This window comes from Miniopterus schreibersii (assembly GCF_964146895.1).
Source record: "Miniopterus schreibersii genome assembly, chromosome: 16".
In the NCBI taxonomy this organism is placed as follows: Eukaryota; Metazoa; Chordata; class Mammalia; order Chiroptera; family Miniopteridae; genus Miniopterus; species Miniopterus schreibersii.
In genome coordinates this window covers 43563725-43590852 of record NC_138116.1, presented here as the reverse complement: position 1 = coordinate 43590852, position 27128 = coordinate 43563725, and the positions used below count along the sequence as shown (strand labels likewise).

The window sequence follows — 27128 nt, the reverse complement described above, 5'->3', positions numbered from 1 at the left end:
CGTCTTGCAATCACAGTAAGAGGCAAAAAGGCCGTCCAGCCACAACATAGGCTGTTGATAGAATGAGACCAACGCAAAACAAGCACCTATTTGCCAGGCACTGTTCTAGGTGGATGGGGCACAATTAACAAGACTAAGATTCCTGGCTTTAGGAAGCTGACATTTTCGTGAGGTGAGTAGGTAATAAACAAGTAAAAATACAAGCTAGATAATTTCAGGTATTGATTACTGTGTTGCAGAAGGCAAAACTGCTGGGATAATGACTCTCATATCTTTTTTAAAAAAAAATGTTTTTATTGATTTCAGATAGAAACATCAATGATGAGAGAGTCATTGATCGGCTGCCTCCTGCACGCCCCCTACTGGGGATCAAGCCCACAACCTGGGCATGTGCCCTGACCGGGAATCGAACCATGACCTCTGGGTTCATAGGTTGACGCTCAACCACTGAGCCACACAGGCCAGGTTCTATTATATCTTTATCACCTAAATTGCTTCATGTTCCCCCACCACAGGACCTATGCACATGCTAGTCCCTCTCTTTGAACACTCCTCTCCTTTCTTAACTTGGTTAAGGACCATTTATCCTTTCTTGACTTTCTTCACTGGTCCCACTCCCCCCACCACAGTTCCCGTAACAAGAACACCGTCCAGCCCGGCCGGGCGTGGCTCAGCGGTTGAGCATCGACCTAGGATCCAGGCGATTGGGGTTCGATTCCCGGTCAGGGCACATGCCCGGGTTGTGGGCGGCAGCTGATCAATGACTCTCTTCTCATCATTGATCTTTCTATCTCTCTCTCGCTCCCTCTCTCTTCAATCAATAAAGATATATTTAAAAAAAAAAAAAACAACACCGTCCATCTCTTTGTGGCGTTAATCCCACCGTCATGCTTGGTTACCTAGGTCTCGTCTGAAGAGCACGTCCCAGGGCAGGGCCATGCCTCTTGTTCACTAGTCGCCCCAGTGGTTAGCACAGTAGGTGCTGAACAGCTTAGAAAGTGTCAGTGAAGCAGATTTAAAGCAGACGTCACGTTCCTGGAGATTTTCCATCAGCCTCTGGCATGGGAAGCATCTCCAGGGGAGGCAGCGCCTTCCTGAGACCTTGCCGCATCCCCCCCAATTCTAGGCCTTCACTCCTAAATCCAACTGTAGAGCAACTTGGGGATTTTTCTTCTGTATCATGATTGGCAGGAGGCCTTGCCTTTCTCGCAGTCCAGGGCTGTCCTCGACGCAAGAGCAGCCTTGGCCTGGCTGAGGACAAGGGTCCCTGGGGGGCAGGAGGCAGAGAAAAATGAGGGAACCCTCGGGACAGGGGCCCTCTGTCTCCGTTGGGATAGGCTCCCCCACCCCCAGGAAAGGCTGATCTGCCCGGCCCCAGAGGGGCTGAGGGCATCCCTGGAGCAGAGTTTCCGGGGGGAAGAAGGCGTAAGGACTCACCTCACTGCCTCCCTCGGGAAGGGAGCTGGGCTTCTAGGAGCAGGCGAGGTGGGCACGGGGAGCTGGGGCCATCTGTGCCAGCCTGTGCACCTTCTCGGATGTTTTAAGCCTCATTCCCGGGTTGGGCGCCCTCTGTTGGCTGGGGGCGGTTAGAGGCACCTCTCACCCACACCAGAGAGGTGTTTCCGACACCCCAGGGTCAGCGGGAGAGGACTGTCCCCACCCCGTTCTTGTCTTCCCACACAGTGAATTTATACAAGACCTTGACTGCGTTGTGATGAAGCAGTTTTATTGAAGCAATTAAAGCACGTACCTTTATGAGAGAAGCCAGGCAAGCAAACCCGTACACCTGACCTAGGAAGCACAGATGGGCCCTCAGCTAATCTGAAGAGCGAGCTGGGTTGGGATCCAAGGCATTACATACCCTCCTGTCTGTGGGTCTCAAAATGCCTCTGCTGAATATTTTAGTACAGAGGAATTCTCAAGGTCCCGTTTTACTTTGTTGTGGCCTTCCCAGAATTCATGAGAAGCACCTGGTGATTTTATCTTCCAAGCCTCGGGGCAGCTGGCTCCTCTGCTTAGGGAGTGAAACCGCCCTTGTTTCCCTTCCCCTTTCCCCTGCCTTCCCTGCATCTCTCCTTCGGGAGGCGTGTCCTTGGCTGGGAAGATAATGGCTTATTTGCAGGCTGGCGGCACTGTGTGGCCTTGTTTTAACTTTGCTGTCTCAGTTTCCCTATTCCACTTGCCCTGGAATTTTCCCAGCTCCTTACTGCCCTATAATAGTGGGACTTGCCTGGCGGGACCTGGGTGCCAACTCTCACCCAGGCAGTGTGAAGTGGGGGCGCCCAGGGGGCCACCGGGGACAGGAGTTGGGCACAAGCTGCTTCTCAAGGCAGGGATGGGACCTGCTACTGACACTGTGGCTGTGGGAGTCAGAGACTTATGACCTTAAAGGAAATTACTTGCTTCAATTTACATACACACAAGAATGAAAATATCCACTTATTTCCTATTTTAAACACAGAAAGAAGAGAGAACTAAACGGTTTATGGAGGATCAGCCCCACAGTGAGGCACTGGGACTTGGTGTTGCACAGTCAACAAGCCCAGGTCACCAGGGACAGGACGGAGGGGCAGACTAAGGAGCTCCCTGGAGAGGGGTCTGGAGCTGCGGCCACCAGTGAAAGAGCTGGGCCCTGGGCACACCTGGGGTTGAGGCTCCTCTTACCTGGGACTGGCCCAATTCCCTGCTGTTTGATTTCACTGGTACATGCAAAAAACAAGCAAGGAAACTGTGAGGTGGGTCAACCAAATCCGCGAGTTTGCTGAGTTTCAGGGGGTGTCTGACACGGCCCCTGGCTCCAGCCTGTCCCCACGGGGCTGCACCTGCTTCTGGAAACGTCGCCTGCTGCAGGTAGAAGACAGCTCCAGCAGGAGGCATCTGGACACCAGACGGCATACAACTGCCTCTTCCCCTCTTGCTGTGCACCCTCAGGAGGGGGCATCAGGACACGGGGTGAGCAGGTGTGGGCCTCCAGGTGCACTGGGCAGAGAGCAGGGCGCTGTGCCCGGCTCCCAGCCCAGCCGGCCGGCAGCCAACCCCTGGCAGGGCTCGGCCTCTACCATTACCTAGTCATGGGCTTTTCCTCTTGGGAAAATTACCCTCCAAGTCAGTTTTTCCACCTGTAAAGTGAGGCATGTAAGGGTTACTGTGAGAATTAACTAAACTAATAAATATTAGATTGACACAAACATTTCATTAAAATTGCCTGGTTGACCTAAAAGGGTCATTAAAGGATACCTTGAAGCAGGGTGCCCGGTGGGACAGCAGGGAAGAAGGAAGCAGCTGTGTCCTTTCTTTAAAATCCTCACCTGAGGATTTTTTTAATTGATTTCGGGGGGGGGGGGGGGAGAAGAGGGAGAGAGCGCGCGAGCGAGCGAGAAATGTTGATGTGAGACAGAAACACAGACCAGTCACCTCCAGTATGCACCCCAAAGGGGGATCAAACCCTCAATCTAGGTCTGTGCCCTGACTGGGTGAACCCGCAACCTTTGGGTGCACGGGACAGTGTTCCAAACGAGCCACCCGGCCAGGGCAAGCAGCCGAGTCCTTTCAGAAATTGTCTAACTCGAACAAGGGTGGTTCCAGCGAGCCCTGAATCCAGGCCTTTCCCCCCACGCAAGACAAATCGGTCCCCACCCCTCCGAGACAAAGCAGCAAGGAGCAGGGGGGCTCCCGAGGCCTGCCCGCGCTGGGCTGTTCAGGGCACTGCCCACTTCCTAACCTGCTTCAGTCCCACCAGCTAGGAGCCGTCCCTTTCCTGTCTGACAGGGGTTAGGAAGGTGCCCACGGACACACCGCTGTGCAAGGGACAGCGGTGGTCTGACACCTGCAGGACCACGTGCCCCAGGACTGGAGAACGGTTTTCTTTTTTTAACCCCCACCCAAGGATACTTTTCCATTGCTTTTCAGGGTGGAAGGGGAGAGAGGGAAACACTGAAGTGAGAGACACATCGACTGGCTGCCTCCCACGTGCCTCCTCACCAGCAGGGATCGAGCTGCGACCGAGGTGCGTGCCCTTCGCCAGAGAACCCAGGACCCTTCAGTCCCCAGGCTGACGCGCTAACCACTGAGCATACTGGCCAGGGCTGGGGAAGTTTTCAGTAAGCTAGTGCTCAGTTGGCCTTCCCTAGTGATGTAAACAAACTCTTAAAGGACAGGATGGCTTCGGAGGACACGGGGCAGCTGCACAAGAAAATCAAAGCAATACTGTGCCTCCTAATACAATCCTTGTGTGCCTTGCAACTCCCTCAGTGCAAACTTCAGAGGAGCCCCCGTGCCAAGGGTGACCGGAAGCCCGAGTCTAGTCACATCAGCCTCATCTCAGATCCACACTCAGGAGGCCCCTTAGAGATGTGCAACATTAAAAACTGGGCCGAGAGGCCCCCTGTGAAAACACACATACAGTGAGTTCCGCCTGCAGAATGCAGAGCCTCGTACAGGGCGTGCGCCTGGTCCTCAGGGCACAGCCTCTGCCCACCGTGCGCTGCCCGCGGCTGGCTCTGCACCCGCCGGCCTGGCCGAGTGAGCTCACTGAACTCACACCGAGTCTGCACTGCTTGGCGTGGCCTTTCACAACAGCGGACATCCCAGGGAACGACTGTCAGGCTCTAGCGCAGCGCTTTCCTGGGTGGGGAGCCTCTGATGCGGTGTTCTCAGATGCGGGTGAGGAGAATACCATTCTGGCCCCTCTCCCAAAGAAAGCGCTTTCACAGTTTTACCGACCAATGAAGAGTCTCGGGTGGACTCGGTTTCAGGGCAGGATGTGAGTTGTCCGGCTAAGCAGCAGTGGGCAGAGACTCCGAAGATGCACCGACCAGCGACCAGCGGAGCCGCCTCCAGCTCTCTGAGCAGCAGCTGCTGCCTATGAAGTGCCCAGCAGGCAGTCCTCTGAGAAGGCACCGCCCGCTTTACCCAGGCAGAGTTTGAGATTCCTACAGAAGCCCTCGAGGAGGAAGCACACTGACGTGGGAACTTACCTCCAAGGCCTGGGCGCGGGCCACTCCACCACCTCAAGAATTCTTTAGACGCTGAGTCTTGGCCTCTTGTCCACTACGTGCTACTCGGCATCCTCCTTCCTACCCGGTGGAGGCTGAGGCTACCCACCCCGAACAGTAAACCCCTCTCCTGGCTCCTCTCCCGACTCCAGTGGGGACCAACACTGGCTGCTCTGCTCTCCCTCCTGGTGGGGAGAGGGGAGCGTGTGACTAAGGGGCCCAGCAGATCTAGCACAGGGTGCGATTAAAGCAAACTCACAGCAGGAAGAGCCAATAGCAATTCATTGATTTACCCTTGTGTGATCAATAACTTCCCAGGCTGTGGCTTGAATATGCACATGAACCCATGAATGTATGAACTGGTCAATTTCTATGCTATGAAACAGATAATATGAAATTAAAAAAAACTCACGGGAACAAAGTACTTGTTTATTATTGCTATAATCAAGGCAAAATCTCAAACAATTCGCCTTGATAATGGAAGTACAATCAGAACTTTATTCATGGACTTACAGCATGCTCCTCCCTGCTGCTCAGACTTCGGTTTCACACACACCACCTACCACAAGCCCTGGTCACACAAGAGGACAGAGAACTGGGAGGCTACAGAGGCGGTGCAGTCCCTTCCTAGTGACCAGACTCCAGCCACTCGTTCCCCGTGAACCTGTTTCATCCTGAGTTTAAAAAATAATTGAAGGGGAGATGGGACCAGCATGAACCCACCCCTTGGAGGGTCAACAGAAACAGCACAGCAATAACTGAGAACCAGCACCCCGCACGCTTCACATTTACACAAGGGGAGCATCACCCGCGCGGGCGCCCAGAGCCCCTGCAGAGGGCAGCGACCCTCGCTGCACAGTCTGTGCTCCTGGCAGCCCCGGACAGCTACCGGGTCTGAACTCCTGGGCGGGCAAAGTGTATTCGTGGCTAAGCCTCCAAGCTCACGGAGAAAGGACCTGCCTCGAAAAGCCACGCAGCATGGACCCAGCTTTACCCTGGAAAGAATTTGTGAGGTTTATTTTACCTTAATTTACATCTGTACAGGCAATAATAAAAAGGCTGTTTATTATGAAACAACTTGGAGAATTTACCTAGTTATAAGAATAATGCATGCAGTTACAAATGAGAGGTAGAAACACTGTATTAAAGACCTAAGAATACAAACATCATATAAATAAATGTTCAAATTAACTGCTAGATTTTGATCAGATAAATAAGGTAAAATTACATTACTTCGTCAAAGTAAAGGAAAGCCATGTCTGTTTCATCAGCACACTAAAATTAGATTAATGCCAAAGACCTGTGCAATTTGTCAAGAGTTCAGATTTATTGTCTAAAAGGATTAAAATAAAAGAATTAAAACTGGAGAATGGTTTATTCAAGTATTCAAGCAGGTAAATAAAAGAAATCAAATAATACACAACGTAGGAACCATTTCTGGAGGGATGTTAACTGCCCCCAGTCCCCATGACTAGCTATGTGGCGAACTGTCAGGATTAATGTGGAAAATGTGTGTTAGGCTGGAGACAGCTGCCCTTGTCCTCAGAGGAAACACACCTCACTTGTCACTAATTTCATGTACACAGTCCACACCATTAACAAGCCCTCGGGTCACCAATGCTGTTGGCCCTTTTAGAATTCTTGAGGGTGTCCCAATGACATTTTTTCTAATACTGCCCAATAAAGCAGCCGTTAGTAAGCGAGCAGCCCAGGCATCGGTGCGCATCCGCATGCACAGTAAGGTATGCAACCTGTGCAAACGGCCGCACCTCAGAACATCACGGAGAAAACCCAAGGGTGCAGGTGAAGAAGTTGAAAAACACAAGGAGTAGGTGGGCTAAGCTCTCAGCTCGGCAAAGTCACCAGAGATCCGTGTGGTTCTGGGAAGGGTGTGTGTATACAATTAACTATTTCTTAAATAGTCCACTGTGCCTCAGTTAGTTTTAAGTTGCAAAATCCAATACAGAGTTGTTTTAATAAATTAGTGCAATATATGAAAGATTTTGGAAGATTAACGAGTGTCCATATGAGATCACACTGAAGATTTCACAATGCCTTCTAAGAGCCACCTTTGTGTCTTCTCACGCTATTTCCTCCTGAGCTATTTAAGGGTCATGCTCAGACTTAGACAAACTCACCCCAAGTACCAAACTGCCTGATGGGCCGTAGAGTTTTTCTACTTTTACACCTCAGTAAACACGTGGAATTCCACACACTGCTCTGCACTGCCTCACCCTTAATTATCTGTAAGAATAAATGTGCTGGTGACTCTAGGGCTAAGGTACATTTATTTACCAAGTGCGACACTCTTGCTTCTGCTTCTACAAAGGGAAAGGAAGGGGTGACTTCTCCAATAAGGCAGATTTCCTACAATATGTAGTTTTTGGATTGTTTTTGTTTTGAAATCACTGCTTGTTCTTTGGTAGTCACCAGGCAAGAACCTGCAGTTTCTTGGGGATGGGCCCACGGAGCCCAGGCCGCACGCCAGATGCACCCGCGCATCCCGCATGCGCCCTGGGGGCCTGCGGCTGCTCACGTCACCGGGGCCCCGCAGCAGAGAGCTGCCAGTCTTCTCTCCACGCTACACTTATCTAGAAACAAAAGAAAGTAAAGCACAATAAAGACCATTTACATTCTCAAAACCAAGGAAAGAAAATCTAATAAAAATCATTAACTCGACCCACATCATCATCTCTGCTCTGTGCCAGCCCAAAGCTAAGTTTCAAACACTTTTTCTTCTTTGTCCCTGGCAACTGCTTAGCTACAACCTGTGTTCAGCACGGCACATTGGCAAAACTTAGATTAGCATGTTAGATGAACATTTAGATTTTAACAGCTAGCTTGCTCACAACTGCCAGTAACTTTAGACTTGCCATCCCTTGTAGCTCTTGAAAATGTGGTAATTCCACATATACTCCAAGGGCCACCACCTCCGCCTGGAAAACCAGATCACTGTGCTGGATCTGACAAGTGACACATGTAGCATCCCGGCATCCTACCAACCTCCGTCTGTCATCTATACCACACACGCGGTACACAGGGTCTTCAAGGATCCTCAGTCACCAAGCCCATAAGGCTAAAATAATTGCGTTATTATTTAATAATAAAAACAAAGTTCTCTGCAAACACAGACTCATGCCCACCAACACAGTAATGCGGAGTAGACACGGAAGGGTAATGACAATGGCCCTCAGCACTTTACAAGCATCACCTGAGCTTCGCAACTCTGCACACCAGGCACCATCCCTTCTTTCAGAAGAAACTGAGGCCACAGAGGGGGAAAGGGACTTGCCCACAACTGGAAAACCAGCACCCAAACCCAGGCAGCATGACTCCAAACTTTCTCAGCTCTTCCCACTATGCCTATGGGAGACACAGCTTCTAAGTCAACTTACACTTATGCACACTTTCCACGTCAGCAGGGTCCTGGAGGATCTTGGCCAGGCCTTCCAGGAGGAGGGCTGCCTTATGATAGCGATAAACAATGTCTTCCGTGGGCTGGAACATCTCATCCAGGGCCGCAGCCTGAACCTGGCACAGTCAACAAAATGAGGAGTCTCAGCTTTTCCAAGAAAATACAAATCCATCAGGCAATGTAGCTTTAAGTGGATCTATCTAAAATTAATACATTTTCATCAAATGATACAATCTACCAATGTAAAGGAGCCTCCAAACAAGTTCTTTTGCATTCAAACACAACCTTCTTGTTCTCCGACATTCATGACTCCTGGAATTTATATTTCTAAATGGCTCTCCTATGACGTCAATAAAAAGTTTATTTTATACATACACTTTCACACTAGGGTAACCTGGCATTTCATTAAGGTAGAGTTTGTTATAATAAAATTAAATAATGTTAAAAGTCATTTTCAGCTTCTTCTTTTAAACAACTGTCTGGTATAGTCAACCACACTCCTTCAGAGATATTCACTGAGCACCTACTAAGTGCCAGGCACTGGGCACACAAGGACAGGAGCTCAGAGTCTGGGGGAGGGGCTTGCGTGACCTACCATTCGGACTCCCAGGGACACGTGTGTTCTGGGAGGAAGCCCCAGATGTCACAGGACACACACGAAGTGCATCCCACCCGACGATGGGAGGAAGTGGAGGTCAGGGAATCACCATCAAGTGACGCTTGGGCCAGGTCACTTGCCCAAGAATTTAGGGAGGGGATGGACAGATGCGTGGGGCTCTCCAACATGAGGGGACAGTAGCGTTACGCACAGGGCTATGAGTATTTGAGCTTTCCCAACAGCATTCTGATTTTCTCTTTAATAATTAAATGCCTGGATCGTCATTAATCCAGCACCCTGATATACTTGTCAATATGTTCTGTCTCTGTCAAAAAATAATTTAAAGCCACATACAGTAAGATAAATAAAATGTGTATAGAAAATCAGAGCCAGGAAAAGGAAGAAATAACTAAACAGAAGTGGTAACATCCCTAAGCTTGCTAAGCAGCCAGGGCAAAGGGAGGGCCCGTTGAAGTCACACGGCTCGTACTGTCAGAGGAGAGACACCATATTCCTTTGGGGCGGACATTTCTCCTGGCACAACGTCTATAAACAACGATGTGTGATGTCTTAATTTGGCATAGAGTGATACAATGCATATTATTCATGTCAACAGTTCAAAGCTATTTCCATGACTTTTTATTATAATGGCTTTCCAAGTTAAGTCCAAGGCTGTGCTGTAACAGTCCAGAGCAAAGGAAACACACTGGGGGAGAAAGGAGGTCTGTTATGTTGATGTGGTAAAAATAAGACTGGTCAATAGTTAATTTTTTTACCACTATTCTTTAACAGTTCCTAGTTTCACCTACACTTTAGAGCAATTTTTTCCCCATGAGACAGAAAACGAACGCTTTCCAATAGGATAACAGACAATGTGAAAGCAGATTTTACTGCGTCTATACCTAAGGAACCTGAGTACATAAATTCTTGTGGATTAACAGGGCAGTATTTTTCCTAATGTTTATCAAGCCACAATTTCTAATATTGTAGAAACAGATCCAGCTGAGCTTTTAGATGCAAACTATGAAATGATGAGACCATGCCTCATGTTAGTAATTTTTAAGAAGTATAGCAGAACTTTACCAAATGTGGGAACCAATGCTACTTACTGTGTTACTTCAACATTAAGTCCAAGGTTGGTAAGAGGTGGTCACAATACTTGGGGGAGCATAAGCTCTTTTTAAAGGGCCAGAGAATGTCCAATAGGCATTCAATTGAAAAGACACTCTTCAAGTGATATCATACAACAGTAAACCTTAGAAAGCGTTACCATTTCTACAGCACAATTATAGATGAGTTTCTCCGCAGTTACACTGTTGATTTCATCAATAAATCTCTGTTTGTCAGAGAAGAAACGAGTCAGCTTTTCTGTAAGTTTCTTGCACATGGTGATGCAGAATTTATATCGTTCATTCAGATTTTTGACAACTGAAAAGAAGAGAATTAATTTTAATTTTCCTCCAGAAATAAAGTCACATGCACCTTTCCTGCTGATTTAAGGAAAGTGACACTAAAGGATCATTAAAAAAAAAAGTGACTGGAGCCCAGCCAGCATGGCTCAGCAGTTGAGAATTGACTTATGATCTAAGAGATCAAAGTTCGATTCCTGGTCAAGGCACATACTCGGGTTGCGGGCTAGATCCCCAGCCGGGGGGTGTGCAGGAGGTGGCTGATCAATGACTCTCTCTCATCATTGATGTTTCTGTCTCTCTCTCTCCCTTCCTCTCTCTGAAATCAATAAAGATATATACAGTGGTACCTCGGTTTTTTAATGTAATCCGTTCCGGAAGACGGCTGGAGTTCTGAAACATTCGAAACCCGAGGGAGCAACAGCTGACAGCTAGGGCTCAGGATCTTGCACTCAGTGGAAGCCATGTGGCATGTTCGAAAACACAAGCATTTACTTCCTGGTTACCGGCGTTCGTAAACCGAAACGTTCGTCAACGGAGACATTTGAAAACCGAGGTAACACTATATATATTTTAAATGACTGGAAATCAGATTCTTTCAGATGCTCTCTTTCCGTTTAGAAGATTGGATAAAGCACTTCTCATTGGCAAAAACAAGAAAACAGGAAAGCCGGCATCCTTTCCCTTTAAAAATGTGTTACGGGTTTGTCATCAGGAGCTTCCTTAGAGTGAGGGCAGGGCAGCTCCAGCACTGCACCCATACCTTGCTTCACCGCCGTGGACGGGCTCAGCTTCCCGGACTTGACCTGGGCTTGAGCAAGGTGCAGCGAGGCCGCCAGCAGCTGCGCCACCTTCATGTACAGCACCAGCTGCTCCACCCGCCTGTGCCGGAAGACAGCAAGCAGAGCATTACCCCGTGAGCCAAACGTGGACACGGCTCTCTCCACATCACTTCACCACTAAAGCAGCCCTTCTAGGGAACAGCACATGCCTTGGTATTTTTAATGCACAGGTAACTCCTGATGGGAGATGTTTTGGCATGGAAAAAGGTGTGTGTACTTTGAGTACAATACACTCAGAAATCAGTATGAACTCTATCAAATACCCTCAACAGTATAATTTGCAGGGTAAACCTCCAAGTCTCAGCTAATGCAGTAAATCTAGCACGAAGACATAACTTAGGGACTTCCTTGTCACCTTTAATAACAAGATAGGTTCTTCAGTGGATGACCAGGCCTCCCATCGCAGACGCAACTTTACAGAAAGCATACAGAACCTGGAAATAAATGGCAAAGGGCACCTACCCCCAGTCTTTGCTCAGCTGGCTGATCTGGTCCACAACCACACTTTCCTGGATCTGGTACAAGGAGACGGCGGATGTGCACAGCTCTGGGCTGCCCCCCCTCACTGCTGTCAGGTCCAGCACACACTCAGTGAACAGCAGCATCACATTCAGGTGGCGTAAGGTGTCTGTGTGTTCTCGCTGCAGCAAAGCCAGTTTGTCTTAGAAACTTTTAGGTAAAGAAGAGGTGTGTACTCAACTGTATATACACCACGGCACTGCTAACATTGTTCTATACTTATATTAGAGTGATCAAAGGAGATGAAAAATTTTAAATTCCAGGAAACTAGTGAGAAAATAAACACAAATAAAACCAAATGTGGATGCGAGCACGTTTGTGTGTAATATATGAGAGCACTCACAAAACTGAACCTCAAAGATATGAGGCCACTGTGCTTTTACCAGAAAAAAAATGAAATGCTGAATGATTAAATTGCTATACATGCGACAAAATCATGATAAAACATATACCAAGATTACAAGGATCTTCAGCCCAGTAAACCATACTTCTTGATGGTTTAGTGAATTCTACTGACTTACAATTTCAGAAATGCTTTATTTTAGTTTCTGGTGGCTTTTCAGTTAACACGATTCCTAACACCAAAGCTGAGCATACACTGAAAATAGGTATTCCAAAATTAATGTTTTGAGATTTATTTTTAGCTATAAATATATTTTGAAATCTCACGTAAGATTAAGCTTCTCACTCTCCTTTTATGGTTGAAAAATGACGAGAACCGTTTTCCTAGAGAGACTTATCCCATCAGCTCCCAACGGTCGGCCCTGTGACAGACAGAGCACTAGGCCATGTGTTCCCACACACTGGCTTCGCCAGTGACCCTCCACACGCATCCGGACATAATTTATGTCAAATCTGATGGAGACTGAAAAAACTCTGAAGGTTGCTTTTCCAGTCTCAGATTGTATTACAAACTTTCAAAATCACTACTAAAGTTCTTATGCAGTGAAACTTTTATGTGAAATATTTAATTCTCATTCACACAAAATAGAAATGTTAAAAGGACCAGCACAGAGAGAAAATTTATTCTTTAGTTGGTCCAGAGAACGACTTGTTTTAGTTTGAAATGCAGACCAAGTTGGCATTGTACTCAGGGACCAAGGACCCGGTGCAGCTGCCGGATGCTGTCCCAGAGTCAGGTCAGGAGGTCATCTTTGGAATCAAAATTAACTTCTCTTGTTCTGGACTGGCACTCAGCAAGCTTCAGGTGATGATGTGTCTTTCCCTGTAGAGCTGGGTCCAGGAGGGAAGGTACAGGGCTACAAATGTGAGTGAGCATCCAGCCTGCCTGGCAGATTTATTTTCCAGTGTTACTGACAAATCTAGCATCATGCTTTTTATTTTAAAACCTGAGTTTAACTGTATTATTTTTATCTTATGAGGAAAAAGAAGCTTTGAGAATAAAAAAGTTATGGCTTTAGGAGAAAGATTATACTTTGGAAGTCACATAAATAGTAAATAAACTTCAGATTAAAAAATTAAGAATACAAAATCTATGTGTAACTTCCTATCAACCAAAGCTTACTATGAATGGGTGTCATGGTCAACATTATTCTAAAAATATGTCAGCAATGTTTTTCAAATAGAAAAGGTCAGTTAAAGAGAAGAAAAGAACTTCAGAACTTCTGAGAGTCTTTTGCTCTTGTGTCATCACTAGAACATTCTCCTACAGATCAACATCACAATGATCTCTACCTCCATCAGTGTCTCCTCTGGCAGTTCAGGGACTTCAAAGGTGACGAGCCCCTCCAGGCTGGGGGGTGAAGCACCATAAGGCATGTATCTCAGGCTAGGAGCCGCCTCTGTTCCCGGAGGAGACCCCCAGCAAGGCCCAGGCGGGGAGCCCACACACACTCGGCCACTTGCGGAGCACAGGGAGCCTCCAGAGCTGCTGGAGCCCACTGCAAGGAAACGGGACACAGGCACAGTGCCCACAGTGAGTGCACGGAGCCAGGGCCTCCATGCCCACTCCTACTACAAACGGACAGAGGAAATGTTAGACGAAAAGCGACTGATCCCCTACGGGAACATATCAATAGGTTTTATTTTGCCACGTTCACCTTTATTCCTTGTTGACATGTATATTTCAGACTTCATCACAGCCACTTTTTAAATACTGCTTTTTTAACCTCACCTGAGGATATTTTTTCCATTGCTTTTCAGAGAGAGAGAGAAACATCAGTGTGAGAGAGACACATCGATTGGCTGCATCCCAAACATGCCCTGACCAGGGCCGGAGATGAACCTGCAACCCAGGTACATGCCCCTGGCTGGAATCGAACCTGGGACCCTTCAGCCTGCAGGCCACACTCTGACCACTGAGCCACACTGGCCAGGGCTTAATTTATAGCATATACATTTCTTTCTCTCTCTCCAGTCTTCATAATTATAAAACTCAGTGGATGCAATTGTGGTTAATTAAATTTATATACATAATGCTTATCTGAAAGCATTTATACTATTTCTGATTTTTTTATACTACAAATAATACTTCAATAAAATCCAAATTTTCCCCCTTTTGAATTATTTATTTGTGATTAATACTCCAAAGTGGTGTTATAAGCAGGAATGGGATTACCATAGAGAAAATATCATAAACATTTTTAACAGCTCTTTGTAAGGACTGTACTACTTTCTAAAGCTGCTGTGAGCCAGCACACAGAGCCCGCTAACCTCAACAACACTGGATATTCTACTGTTTTAAATACTGGTTTAGATAATAGGTATAAAATGTTACTTTATTATTACTTAATGCTTTTAAAATCTTAAAAACAAGATCATTAGCTCTCGTTGCTCTCTTGTTATCTATTTATATCCTCTGCTGATCTACTGGATCTTGATTAGTACCTTATTTAGCATATGAGAACTTAAATGACACAGTGCAATATATGAAGTAATGTCAAACGATTTCTCATCCCACGTCCAATCTAAATACTTTCTTAAGTGTTAGTATTAATAACCTATTTATAGAGTATGAATGATAAAACCAATCTATTAGCCTGTCTAAATGTATATAGGATTAAGTGCAAAGATCGGGAACCAAAGTACAAAAACAAATGTAAAACTTAGGCTGTGAAATAAACAAAACAAAACAAAGATAAACAACAACCTATCATTTTTAAAAACTTCACTGGATGTACTAAAATAAGCCTTCAGTATATGCAAGATCATATATGCACAGCTGCTTCATCATCGAAAGTCATACTTATAGTCTAATGCTATAATATTACATATCATTACAAATATGTAATGTAAGGCTTTTGTTTTATAAAGGTTTTTCCCCCCACAAATATTGCCTCATTTATTCCTTATAACCCTTTAAGGTAAAGAAAATAGTTATTTCTATGGATTGGAAAGAAAAACTGAATTCCAGAGACATTAAATGATTTAGTTAAGTTACACCACTAAGTCATTATCCGGACACTATACTCCAAACACAAGCCAAAGATTGTAGCAAGACAATTCCTCACCTGAGGTTGTCCTTGTTCGTAGGACCATGTGGGTACAAGTGGGGGCTGTGGCACTGTGGGGAGGAGATCCCACAGTGAACAGGACAGCCCTGGAACTTGCTGCTATTCCCACGGGAGGCGCCAGTGCACCACCACAGGCTCCTGCAGGGGCTGCCACAGAAAGTTACAAGAAGTTACTTTACTTTGATAATGTTTATATTTGGGGGTGGGATTATAGGGGAACCTTTACTTTTATACTAAGTTTCTTTTTTTTACAATAAGCTTTCAATACAGATACCCATTAAAATATTTTATAGTAATCTCTTCATGGCTATGACTCCTCTTCACACCAAAGCCTAGTGCTCAGTTAGTTCTTTATACTTAAAATACATCAACTGGCCCTGGCCGGCGTTGCTCACTGGTTAGAGCGTCAGCCCGAGCACCGAAGGGTTGTGGGTTTGGTTCCAGTCAAGGGGAGGTACCTGGGTTGCAGTCTTTCACTCCTTGCCCCTGGTTGGGGTGTGTGCAAAAGGCACCCAGTTGATGTGTCTCTCTCACATCACTGTTTCTCTCTCTCCCCTCCCATCTCCCTCCATTCCACTCTCTCTGAAAAGCAATAGGAAAAATATCCTCAGGCGAGAATTAACAAAAAAAATTTTTTTTAATATAAGAACTGGCCCTGGCCAGGTGGCTCAGATGATTAGAGTGTCATCCCACACACCAAAAGGTTGTAGGTTCGATCCCTGGTAGGGGCGCATATGCAGGAGGCAACCACTTGATGTTTCTCTCTCACATCGATGTTTCTCTCCCTCTCTCAAAAAAAAACCAAAGCGATAAAAACATATTCTCAGGTGAGGATTAAAACAGCAGCAACAACAAAAACTGCAGTCACACCTATTGAGGATAATTTGAAAAAGTGGAAACCAAGAACAGGGAATAAAAATTTGAGGTAAAGCTGAAGGGGATCAGGAGTCTCCATAGCAACAGAGCTATAGATGGATGTTGAAAATTGAGTCAAAGTATACAAATATTAAGCCTTAGGATCACACACTCACAACCGCCAGGAAGAAAGGGAGTTGGGACAGGTGTCAAAGGGGCCTGATGGGCTGAACTTGGGCTAAATGAAGAGAAGGTGAAAAATCTCCCATCCACCAAACTAAGCAGAATCAAGAAAACTTGTCCAAAGCGTTTTCACACTCAAGCATCTGAAAAACATTACAGTTCTGAGATCACAGAATGGAGGCAGGAATTAACAACATAGACCATAAATTTAAATGAGAGACACTGATGTGTCCATCTTCTCTGCAACAGAGCACAACAAACTCAAAGCATCTAATTAACAGCAGAAAAACGGGTTCATAAAAACCTACAGCCACAGCAAACACTAAACAGCCTAACTCCTAGCTAGATTAACAAAAAACTTCACACTATTTAACTCAATTCCTTTTCTCTAGTGCATCATGTCTGGCTTTCAACAAAAAATTAAACAGCAAGCTAACAGGTAAAAGCAGTTTGAAGAGATAGAGTGAGCATCAGAACCAGACTCAGGTACAGCGCAGATACCGGAAAAAGTAAACAACATGCAAGAACAGATGGGCAACATAGGCAGAGAGATGGCAACTAAGAAGGAATAAAAAGGGAACGCCCCCAAGTCAAAGTCACTGTAACAGACGAACAATGCATCTGAAGAGCTCGTAGGCAGACCTGACATGGCTGAAGAATCAGCTCTAAGATCTGTCAACAGGAACTTCCAAAACTGAAAAGCAGAGAGAAAGAAGAATGAAAGAACAGAAACAAAAACTACGGAATATCTGAGAAACTGCAGGACGACTACAAACGAGTAACATGCACAGTAGGAACATCAGAAGCTGGGAGAGAAAAACACCCTCACCCGCAGAGGAGCAGGATAAGAATTACAGCAGACTTCTCTTCAGAACCATGCAAGCAAGCAGCAAGTGGAGTGAAACAGTAAGTCTTACAACACAATATTCCCTTCGGATTAGAGATCATGTTCAATCAGTTATTTGCTAGTCTAGATATTTGCCCCTTCAGATGCTCATGGGAAAGTCAATTAAAAAATTATACTGTGTCACAAGAGACCTCTGCCATTGGTTCCCATGTCACAGCTCCTAGGTCATGAGACCTTGGCCCCAGAGGAAACCAATTCTCAGAAATTCTTTGTGGCTTCAAGTTCCTGTACTAGCTCTATATATTTGGCATGCTTAAAGGTGTGTAAAATAGTAAAAACTCTGAGCTATTAAAGAGAATGGGGAGTTGAGCCACTACTGTATGTTGACACATTTCTTACTCCTGTGTAAACATCTTAATTAATAATTATGATTTAAAAAAAAAAAGTCTATACTGATTTCAGAGAGAGGAAGGGAGAGGGAAAGAGACAGAAACATCAGTGATGAGAGAGTAATTGATCAGCTGCCTCCTGCACCGCCCTGATTGGGGATTGAGCCCGAAACCCAGGCATGTACCCTGACCGGGAATCGAACCTTGATTTCCTGGATCCTACGCCGATGCTCAACTGCTGACCCACACTGGCTGGGCAATAGTTATGACTTGTGATTCTGAAACTTCAGTGTACTTGGTAAACATGTAGGGAGCTTATTAAAGATACAGACTCCTAGAATCCACTGCCAGAAAGTCTGATTAAACAAGTTGGGGTTAGGGTCTAGAATCTTCCTTGTTTTTATTTTTTGACAAGCAGTCCAAGTAATACAGATGTGCATTTATAGACATAACAGTCCCTGGAACAACTCTGAAACGGCCAAGAAGCTCAGGGACCTACGGTTCTTTAGAGGATCTACTTGCTGCATAAGAAATGTGTGGTTAGCCTAAATTTAGTCAGTACTATCCTACTGATAAAAAATTACCTTGGTCAGAATTCCTTCTAATTCACAAGCTGTTGATCATCAAGATATGGAACAAGCCCATCTTAATGGGCTACTGAGAAAGATGGAATGGCAGGCGCAGGATGAAGAAATCTAGGCCAGTAAGTTCATTCTCAATCACCAGAAGCAGGTGAGTAGAACAATTACCTCCAGCCCCAGCCAAAGATGACATGTACTAACCCCTGGGGCCTTTAAATAGGCCACGCTATGTGGCAAAAGGAAGTTAAACTGGCACATGGAACTAGAGTTGTGAATCAACAGACCTTAAAATAAATAGTCTTGGGTTACACAATGGGTCCAATGTAATCACAAGGGAGGCAGGTCAGAACCTAGACCAGCCACTACTGACTTTCAGGATGGAAGGGGCAGCACCAAGGATGAACACAGTCTCTAGAAGCTGGGGGAGGCAAAGAAATGCGTTCTCCCCTAGAGCCTGCAGGAGGAACGCGGCAGGCACCTTAGCACCTGACTAGCCCAGACTTCTGATCTCCAGAACTGTAAGATAATGCATGGATGTTGTTTTTAGCTTATGGTCATTTGTTACAGCAGCAACAGGAAATTAATGCAGATGCTAACAAATTACCTGCTCCCTGTCCCCTGAAAACAAACAGGTTTTTCTTACCTATATCCATTGGTCGTTCTGTATTTAAACTGTCTGTGCTGCCCTGATGTCCACCTAGAGGTGTCTTTACTTGTTGATCAGATAATTTCCCAGTACTGACAGATCTGAAAAGAAGAGTCATGTTAATAACAAAAAGTACACTTTTAAAAAATCCATACATTTGCATAGTAAGGATGTAAGCCAAGCCATAAAAGGGTCAGTGGGAAGTCAGAGAACAAGGAGACAAAAAGTAGATGCCAAACAATTCAAGGCAGAGATAAACTTCATTAACAAAAATAAACAAAAGGCAGAAATAGATATTCAGGAAATTCAGCAAGAGCTCTGTATTTATAGTTACAGGAAGCATCTATGGTTTTCAGAGATTCTAAACATATACAGTTCATATCCAGCTGTTAAACTAATTTGGTCTGGTTGGTTTTATAACAGAAATATATGTACATTACAGCTTTCACGTTCAAAGCTGAAGGGCCCGGTGTCTTTTACCTGCCAAACACTGCCTTGTTTTGCTGCTCAGACGTCTGCCTCTCACTTCCTTGTACTAAGAGACAGTGAGAGCATTCGCGCGGGGTATTCCCATCTTTAGACTGCCCTTCCGAAGGCCCATGACGAGGAACCAAGGCTAGCAGGTTGGAAGATGCTTGTGTTTTGGGGATTTTGAAAGGAGCAGTGGCCTAAAGAAACATATGTGGGCTGGTTATTATGATGTGTATGTAAAGCATTCAGTGCTGTCAGGTTGCATGGCCCAGCAGCCAGGAGCACAGACTCCCTTGCAGTCCGTAGACCTGGACTCAAACACTGGCTCTCCTACTTACGGCCTCTATGACCATGCACAACTCAGTGGGGTAACATACATAAAGCATTCAGCAAGTAAAGGACCTACGCTGTGCCTGGCACATCCCAAGTGCTTGATAAATTGTAGCTATTCTTATCCTAAGTCCTTTCCATAAAGTCCTTACTATACTAGCTCATGACCTACTGCACAGAGTTCACTAAGCTACTACACGGTACTGCCGCCTCAGCATCCATTCTGTTTGGCCAAGTGGGCTCAGGAACCTTAAACTGACACTCGCCCCCTGCAAGTGCAGGCTCCAGATAGCAGCCCTCAGCATCAGGAGCAAACGTAAGCTCCTGATGTAACACCGCGCTTCCCAGGGTCTCCCTCCTGTGCACACCTCAGATAAGGCCCCATGGAGCTTACCAGAACCCTGCTCTTTTGGTTTGAATCGACCAATCCAGCCTTAGCCAGGGACCCCGAAACACTCTACCCATGAACCCTAATAAAGGCATGTGCCCAGGTCCTGTCTCTCCCTGTCTGCTTCCTGTTTTGACATCCCTGTGTGCCCCCCGCCCCAAGGTGTGCAGGGCATTTCTTTCAGGACCTTGAGGAAAGACCTCTATTTCAAGTCCTCTGTGGTCTGTTGTTGAACTTGGCACTCTATCCGCAGCCTGTGCTCCACTTTGCAAATGTTAAATTAACAAAGACTTAGGTACTTACAAAGGGCTTAATAAACACACCTTAGTGGGAGAGCCAATGATGGTAGGCAAAGGGGTTTTAAAGAACCAGTCAGAACTCCGCGGAGAGGACCCCATGTGTTTGGTGGGAGAAGTCCCCAGGCTGCCAGGCCGACTGGGCTGAGGGGAGTGGCTGCCCCCAGCCCCAGTGTGGGACGGGCACACAGGGTCAGAGTGCTGCTTTCTGAGCTTCTGCTTGTGCTGGTAGATGTCAGTGAGGCTGGGGGCACTCTGCAGTCGAGCACCCAGTAAGAAAGACTGTGGTGACTGAGCCTGCGGCACTGAAGAACCTACCGAGAAAACGGATGCAGTGTTAGCCCAATGGGAAGACGTACATGGCAGAAATATAAAAATTCAGAACACAATTCTTAAAATGAGAATTCCAGTGAATGTCTTATTTTTCGTGAGATATTCTTAAAGTGTTTATTGGCAGGAGACTATTTTTTGGCATACTTTACAGTGACAAGAACATCCGTCACTGGTACTCTCAGGACATGGAACTGGATAACGGGTGTATCAGCTGTTTATCAGCAGCTACCACATAACTCAGATTAATGCAAGGTCTAATTAGGACCAAAGAGAACTGTATAATAAATGGTTCAGGTTAATGAAAACAACAAAAACCTACAATGAACAAGATGACTTCTACCCTTTACATAAACACATACTTGGGTTTAACAATGTGATTATTCCCTTTTCTCACATCACAACTAAAATAAATTTTTCAAATTAACCCAGAATAATTCCTTATTTAAAATATATAAAGTGTAAGAAAGAGAATTAGATAATACACCTTTCCTGGATTTTATTTGTTTAAAAATAACAACAAGCTTGGTCTGGCCGGTTGCTCAGTGGTTAGAGCATCGGCCCAAGGACTAAAGGGTCCTGGGTTCAATTGCTGGTCAAGGGCACACACATTGGTTGCAGGCTCAATCCACGGCCCTAGTCAGGGCACGTGCAGGAAGCAACCAATCGATGTCTCTCCCCTCCCCCCCTCTGAAAAGCAATGGAAAAAAAATCCTCAGGTGAGGATTAAAATAAATAAATTAAATAAAAACAAGCAGCTCATCGCCATGGCTGGTGTGGCTCAGCTAGATGGGCACTGTCCAGTGCACCGAAAGGCTGCCGGTTTGATTCCCAGCCGGGGCACATGCTCAGGTTGTGGGCTCATCCCCAACAGGGGACGTGCAGGAGGCAGCCAATCCATGTATCGCTCTCACATCAATGTTTCTCTCCCTTCCTCTTTCTCTAAAAATCAATAAAACATCTTTTTTAAAAAAAGAACAAGCTTATGGATAATTTATATTATCAATTTCACTAATGAAATTCATTTAAAACATGGAGTATCCACATTCTCTTCAAAGAAAATACCTGTCCACAGATATTCTTGACTCTAAGGGGACCATTATCGAGAGCCTGAGAGACAGTCTCAATATGCTGAGCAGTTGGGAATTCACCTACATAAACCTTGTTGCCAACTTAAGGTCTACCTAAGCCTTGAGCTCCACTTACAAATTCTTTGGCACTTCTTTAAGCCAAACTATCACTGATACCATTAAGAACATACAAATCTTCCTAGTGATATAACCATCATCTTCCCAAAAACAGACACCAATAGGAGCTTTTGCCACTGACCACTCCTGGCTTAATCTCATCCTGAATTTGATATTTAACCTTCCAGAACTGGGTTCTGCCAAACACAAACACAGGCACACACATATATATGCATGTATATATTTGTATATACATACACAATACATATGCATACAAATAAATAAAATTTGTGGCTAAGTGTTATGATCTGGAGAAAGCGAAGTTTTATGCCTTCTCAAGTAACACAATTCCTTTAACTGGCCAACTCCTCAAATGCACATACAATAAGATTTGACTTAAAAAAATATGATTTACATATATCTCTGGACGCATACATGGTACATAATAAAGCAAATAAATAACTACATTTCTTTTTTATTTGATGATAACTGGTAGTTCTTATCAAGAATAGTATTAATCAAAGTAACGAAATTCCATCTCCTAGATTGATTTTCATTATTTGTGTGACAATGACCAAAATTTAGCTAAGTTACTTAATTCCTAAGATTTATTTTTCATAAAAGAATGATATACCCAAAAAGGGATATTCGATTGGCTGATTGCTGAAACATAATGAACAAGATTCTAAAAAACAGGATAGCATTAGAAAACATTTCACACAAATTCTGTTCTTTTGATAGGACTAGAAAAACAGGACTCAAATGCAAATGAAATTATCAATATGTCAAATACATCCCCTACCAGATGAGTTTCTCCTCCTGGATTCCTCATGGCCCTGAGAGTACCCACAGCAGCACTGACTGAACTGCTCAGGAATGGCACCAACTGTGAAGAGGGAGTGGGACGGAATGATTAAAAACCTGTGAGGAATGGAGACAAGCAGTATACGCACAACCTGCACATGCATTTTAGTTTACAAAGTTTAATCAGCACACATTTGGCTCAGCTAACACCAAGCATCAATGTGCTGGGTGCAGGGCACACTAGAATCAAAAGCACCCATAGTCTTAAAACAAGAGCAGTAGGAAAGAAAGCCACGTAAACAAATCAGTGCCTATAACAGGTATGTCGTTAAGACAAAATTACAAAGAGTTTGGTATATAGTTTGGGGCCTGTGCAGCTGACAGCCCAGCTGCTGTCCCACTGAATCCACCTCGTTCCAGCTGAGGCATGCTCTCCAGGGCTCCCCAGCCATTGGTCACATATGGTCAAGGTATTAATTCAGGCCTATTCAAGCAGGTCAGGAAATTTGGAAAACTCAGTGCTTGGGGACACTCCTTCAGCCTGAAGTCTTAGACCTCACTCCAGTCAGGACTCCCCTTCCTTCCTTCTCCTTCACAGGGTCACACCTACATGGCTGTCTCAAGGGGCTCCCTGTTGACTCCTGCTTCTTCCCTTTATCCATGACAAGTGTCTCCCCAACTTCTCTTGCACATCTCTGCATCTACCTTCTTTGCATGTACCTCTAAGAATCCAAATCAATAAAAAGGAGAGCTGGGGAAGACTTCAGGACTTTAAGTAGACAAAAGTACATATGTCTACAAAAAGGAAGAGGCACTGACCAACTGGTTAGGAGGCAGGCAAAGGTTAGAGCCTGGGAAGAGCCTTTTCTTTGAGCTCAAAGGTAAGTTTTGAAACTTGTCTCTGGAGACCTTGGAATGCCTCAGGAGCTGCGGGGGCGAAGGGTTGTGTGTGAAGGAAGGCCAAGATTTTGTTTAAAAAAATTTTTCAGCTAAAAACAGCTTCAAAACCATTGCAACAGGTGAGGTGGTGATATAAACATTAAAAAAACAAAAATTATCACTGTGGTTTTGTTTTGAAATCAGGGCTACTGGGCACTGTGCTGCTCACTCTGCCTCCTCCCAAGATTCCTTCCCATCCTGAGCGCTGCAGCAGTCTTGGGGGAGGGTGGCCGCCCTCTCCTTTTAGGGGTGTGTACGTGTGTGCATATTTTGCAGTTTTGAAATCTGCCGCCTCAGGCCCTCTCTGCACTGCCTTTTCTTCCCCACCACACCAACGCTGTTTCTCACACATTCTGCAACCTGCTGCTCTGGCCTCTCTCATGTGTATTGAGTTGAAGCATTTTCTTTGTCTCTTAGTTTCACTAAAACTGTGCTTTGAAGTTTTTAGGTTTGGTTGGGGTTTTGCTGTTGCTGTTGCCTCACTATTGCCTTTGGCCTTATCTTAGCATTTTCCTTGTTGCTGTATACGGTTCCAGGAGAGTTGGGAGACTTCCCACGGAGCTGCCACCAAGTCTCTCCCAGAGCTGTCAGACCTCTGCCAGACGCAACACAGTGCTGCTTGCTATGTACACTACTGTCTTCTCAACCTCAGAGAGCTGAGTGGCGAGCAGGGTGGGCATTTTATGTACTTTAATCATTATTATAGTTCCAGTAGACATCCTAACAGATTTAGCCAGAGCTTCTCAAGAGGTAGTAGGGAGTAGTCGGAGGGATGGGACAGGATTCCCAATCAGCTGAGACTCACTGCCATCGTAAGCCAATGTTCCTAAAGAGAGTGTCATGTCAGATCTGTTACAGTGAAAAACAGTTGAAAACAACTGCTCTAAACTCTTACCCAAAGGGGAAGGTGAATAAGGCCTGGAAGACCCCGTAGAGAGTCTTCGTCCGACTGTCTGCACTGTGTCTGCTGGCGCTGGGGAGCAGGATCCCACCCGGAGAAAGCCCATAGGGCTGGTGTTGGACCTTCGTACCACTGCAGATCTGAGAAGAAAAATAAAATGACTCCCTCTCTGACAGATTCTAGGACTCTATTTTTGTCTTTTTTCCTAAAATGTCCTAGAAATATGCCACGGAGTATATTTTTTTAAAATCCATAACACAGTCACATGAACAAATATAAAATGTATAAAACTGTACAGCGAAGTCTCCCTCTCATCCTCGTGTCCTGTCTACCTCATTCTCAGCACCCCCTCCATCATATTCAAAAGGTTACCGCTACTTTCAGTTTCTAATGTCCTTCCCAAGTTCCTCATTCATACAAAGGCAAACCCAAAGCTGCAAATACAGCTGGCAGCTTCAGCAACACAGGTCTGAACCGAGTGAGTCCACTTATATGTATTTTTTCCAATAGATACTGTAAATGTATTTTTTCTTTCTTATGATTTTCTTAATATTTTCTTCTCTCTAGCTTATTTATAGTAAGAATACAGTATATAATCCATGCAATAAACACAATATGTGTTACCTGGCCATTTATGTTACCGGTAAGGCTTCTGGTCAACAGTAGGCTACTAGTAGCTAAGGTTTGGGGAAGTTGAATTTTCGACTGCACAGGGTATTGGTGCCCCTAAGCCCTGCGTTGTTTAAAAAGCCACTATATAATCATACTTTCGTCTTGTTTTAACAAAGATAATGTTATATATACCAACCATTTTCAATTTTGGGGGTCTCAGGTCTCCATTATACTTTTTTCTTTTCCTTTTTTAAATTCTTACCTAAGCCCAGCTGGTGTGGCTCAACGGTTGAGCATCAACCTATGATCCAGGAGATTGCGTTTGATTCCGGGTCAGGGCACACGCCTGATCCCCCGTAAGGGCCGGCGTGCAGGAGGCAGCCAATCAACAACTGTTTCTCGTCACTGATGTTTCTATCACTCTCCCTCTCCCTTCCTCTCTCTGAAATCAATTAAAAAACATTAAAAAAACCCCAAAAGCATAAATAAATAAATCCTCACCTGAGGAGTGAGGATATTTTTTCTATTGATTCCAGAGAGAGTGGAAGGGAGGGGCAAGGGGGAGAGAGAAACATCGATGTGGGAGAGACACATCAATTAGTTGCCTCCCATCTGTGCCCTGATTGGGGCAGGGATCAGACCTACAACCCAGTTATGTACCCTTGACTGGAAATCGAACCCATGACCCTCTGGTGTGCAGGTTGATGCTCTAAGCACTGAGACACACCGACCAGGACCCCCATCATACTCTTAAAATTACTGAAGATCCCAGAGAAATATTGTTCATGTAATAAACAAGTTGATATTTACTGTATTATAATTTAAGACAAATTTTTGGCCCTAGCCAGTTTGGCTCAGTGGTTAGAGTGTCGGCCTGCAGACTGAAAGGTCCTGGGTTTGATTCTGGCCAAGGGCACGTACTTCGGTTGCAGGCTCAATCCCCAGCCTGTTGGGGCACATGCAGGAGGTAACCAATCCATGTGTCTCACTCACATCGATGCTTTTCTCTCTCTTTTCCACTCTCTCTGAAAAGCAGTTGAAAAAATATCCTCAAGTGAGGATTAAAAACACACACAAAACATCCAGAAATTTTTGTAATTCATTAAAAATAAACTTATCACAGGTAACATAATTATGAAAAATAATTTTATTTTCCAAAATAAGTGAGAAGCGCGACATTATTTTCAGTTTTGCAAATCTCTAATGTCTAGCTGAATAGATGACAGATGGGTTCTCATACCTATTTCTACATTCAATCTGTGTAACGTGTTACTTTTGGTGTAGTATGTGAAGGAAACCCAGACTTACAGATATATAACTGGAAAGGGGAGAAATATTTTGGTAGCCTTTTCAAACACTTCTCTTCGATACTACACAAAAACTCAGCATGTGGTCATTTCTGAAAGCTGAGTCACAGCGTGGAATTGGAAACCAAGTCAGAGAAATTATGTACTATTACCTTAAATCCATTCTTTTGCAAAATATCTTGCCTTTGGAATGGATCTTTCATCTACACATAATTTTTTTAAACATTTGGTCACTTAGAAAATATTGGTTGAATGAGTTAAGCAGATATTCCAAATGTTGACACATTATACAGTATCAAAAAGTCACATTCATATCAAAACAGGACCATCAGTCTTAACAGAAATGGCTGTCAAGACATAACAGAAGCCATCAAGATCACAGTGGTGAATACAAGTTTTCCAAAATACTAATTTTTGCTCAGGAGCTCAAATTTAATGTCGCTTGTTTTCTATGAAATGACAGACTTAGTTCACTTCTGACAAAATGTCTGCCAAATACCCATAATCATAGTTTTGTTCTTTCAAGTAAAAATGGTGTTCCATGGAAAAGTGGCTAGTTCATCTTGCAACTGAAACAATCATACAAGTGCTTTTCCTAAGACCACTACTCAATGTGCAGCAAAAGTGCTTTATGCCTACATTCCACACGCAAGGCTAAGATTTTCAAAGAAAAACAGTAATTTTTACTGCTTCACTGAAGACATTTCTTGGTGCCGCAAGTGTGTGACAGTACAGAACACAGACTAACAGCACAGTTGGGGGCCACCACCCTGAGGCACTTTAAGGCACCAGCCGTTTTTCCATCACTGCTT

The 27128-nt window shown here is 44.9% G+C and overlaps 1 protein-coding gene across 2 annotated transcripts in view; it reads right to left on the bottom strand.

The window, feature by feature from the left end:
* Positions 1–6299: 6299 nt before the first annotated feature.
* ULK2 (unc-51 like autophagy activating kinase 2) overlaps positions 6300–27128 on the bottom strand; it is an 87392-nt gene continuing 66563 nt past the window's right edge. Inside the window, exons 16-27 of one of the 2 annotated variants that reach the window (XM_081161161.1) lie at positions 24392–24537; positions 22556–22639; positions 20264–20550; positions 19232–19419; positions 18749–18852; positions 15248–15397; positions 13473–13678; positions 11721–11899; positions 11180–11298; positions 10278–10435; positions 8390–8525; positions 6300–7585 (exon numbers count right to left, since the gene is read on the bottom strand). In XM_081161161.1, coding sequence (XP_081017287.1) covers positions 7527–7585; positions 8390–8525; positions 10278–10435; positions 11180–11298; positions 11721–11899; positions 13473–13678; positions 15248–15397; positions 18749–18852; positions 19232–19419; positions 20264–20550; positions 22556–22639; positions 24392–24537 — 1816 coding nt within the window. In that variant the 3' untranslated portion in view covers positions 6300–7526. Of the gene's footprint in view, positions 7586–8389; positions 8526–10277; positions 10436–11179; positions 11299–11720; positions 11900–12913; positions 13011–13472; positions 13679–15247; positions 15398–18748; positions 18853–19231; positions 19420–20263; positions 20551–22555; positions 22640–24391; positions 24538–27128 lie in introns of those variants that run through there. The other variant, XM_081161162.1, reaches the window with a different exon arrangement.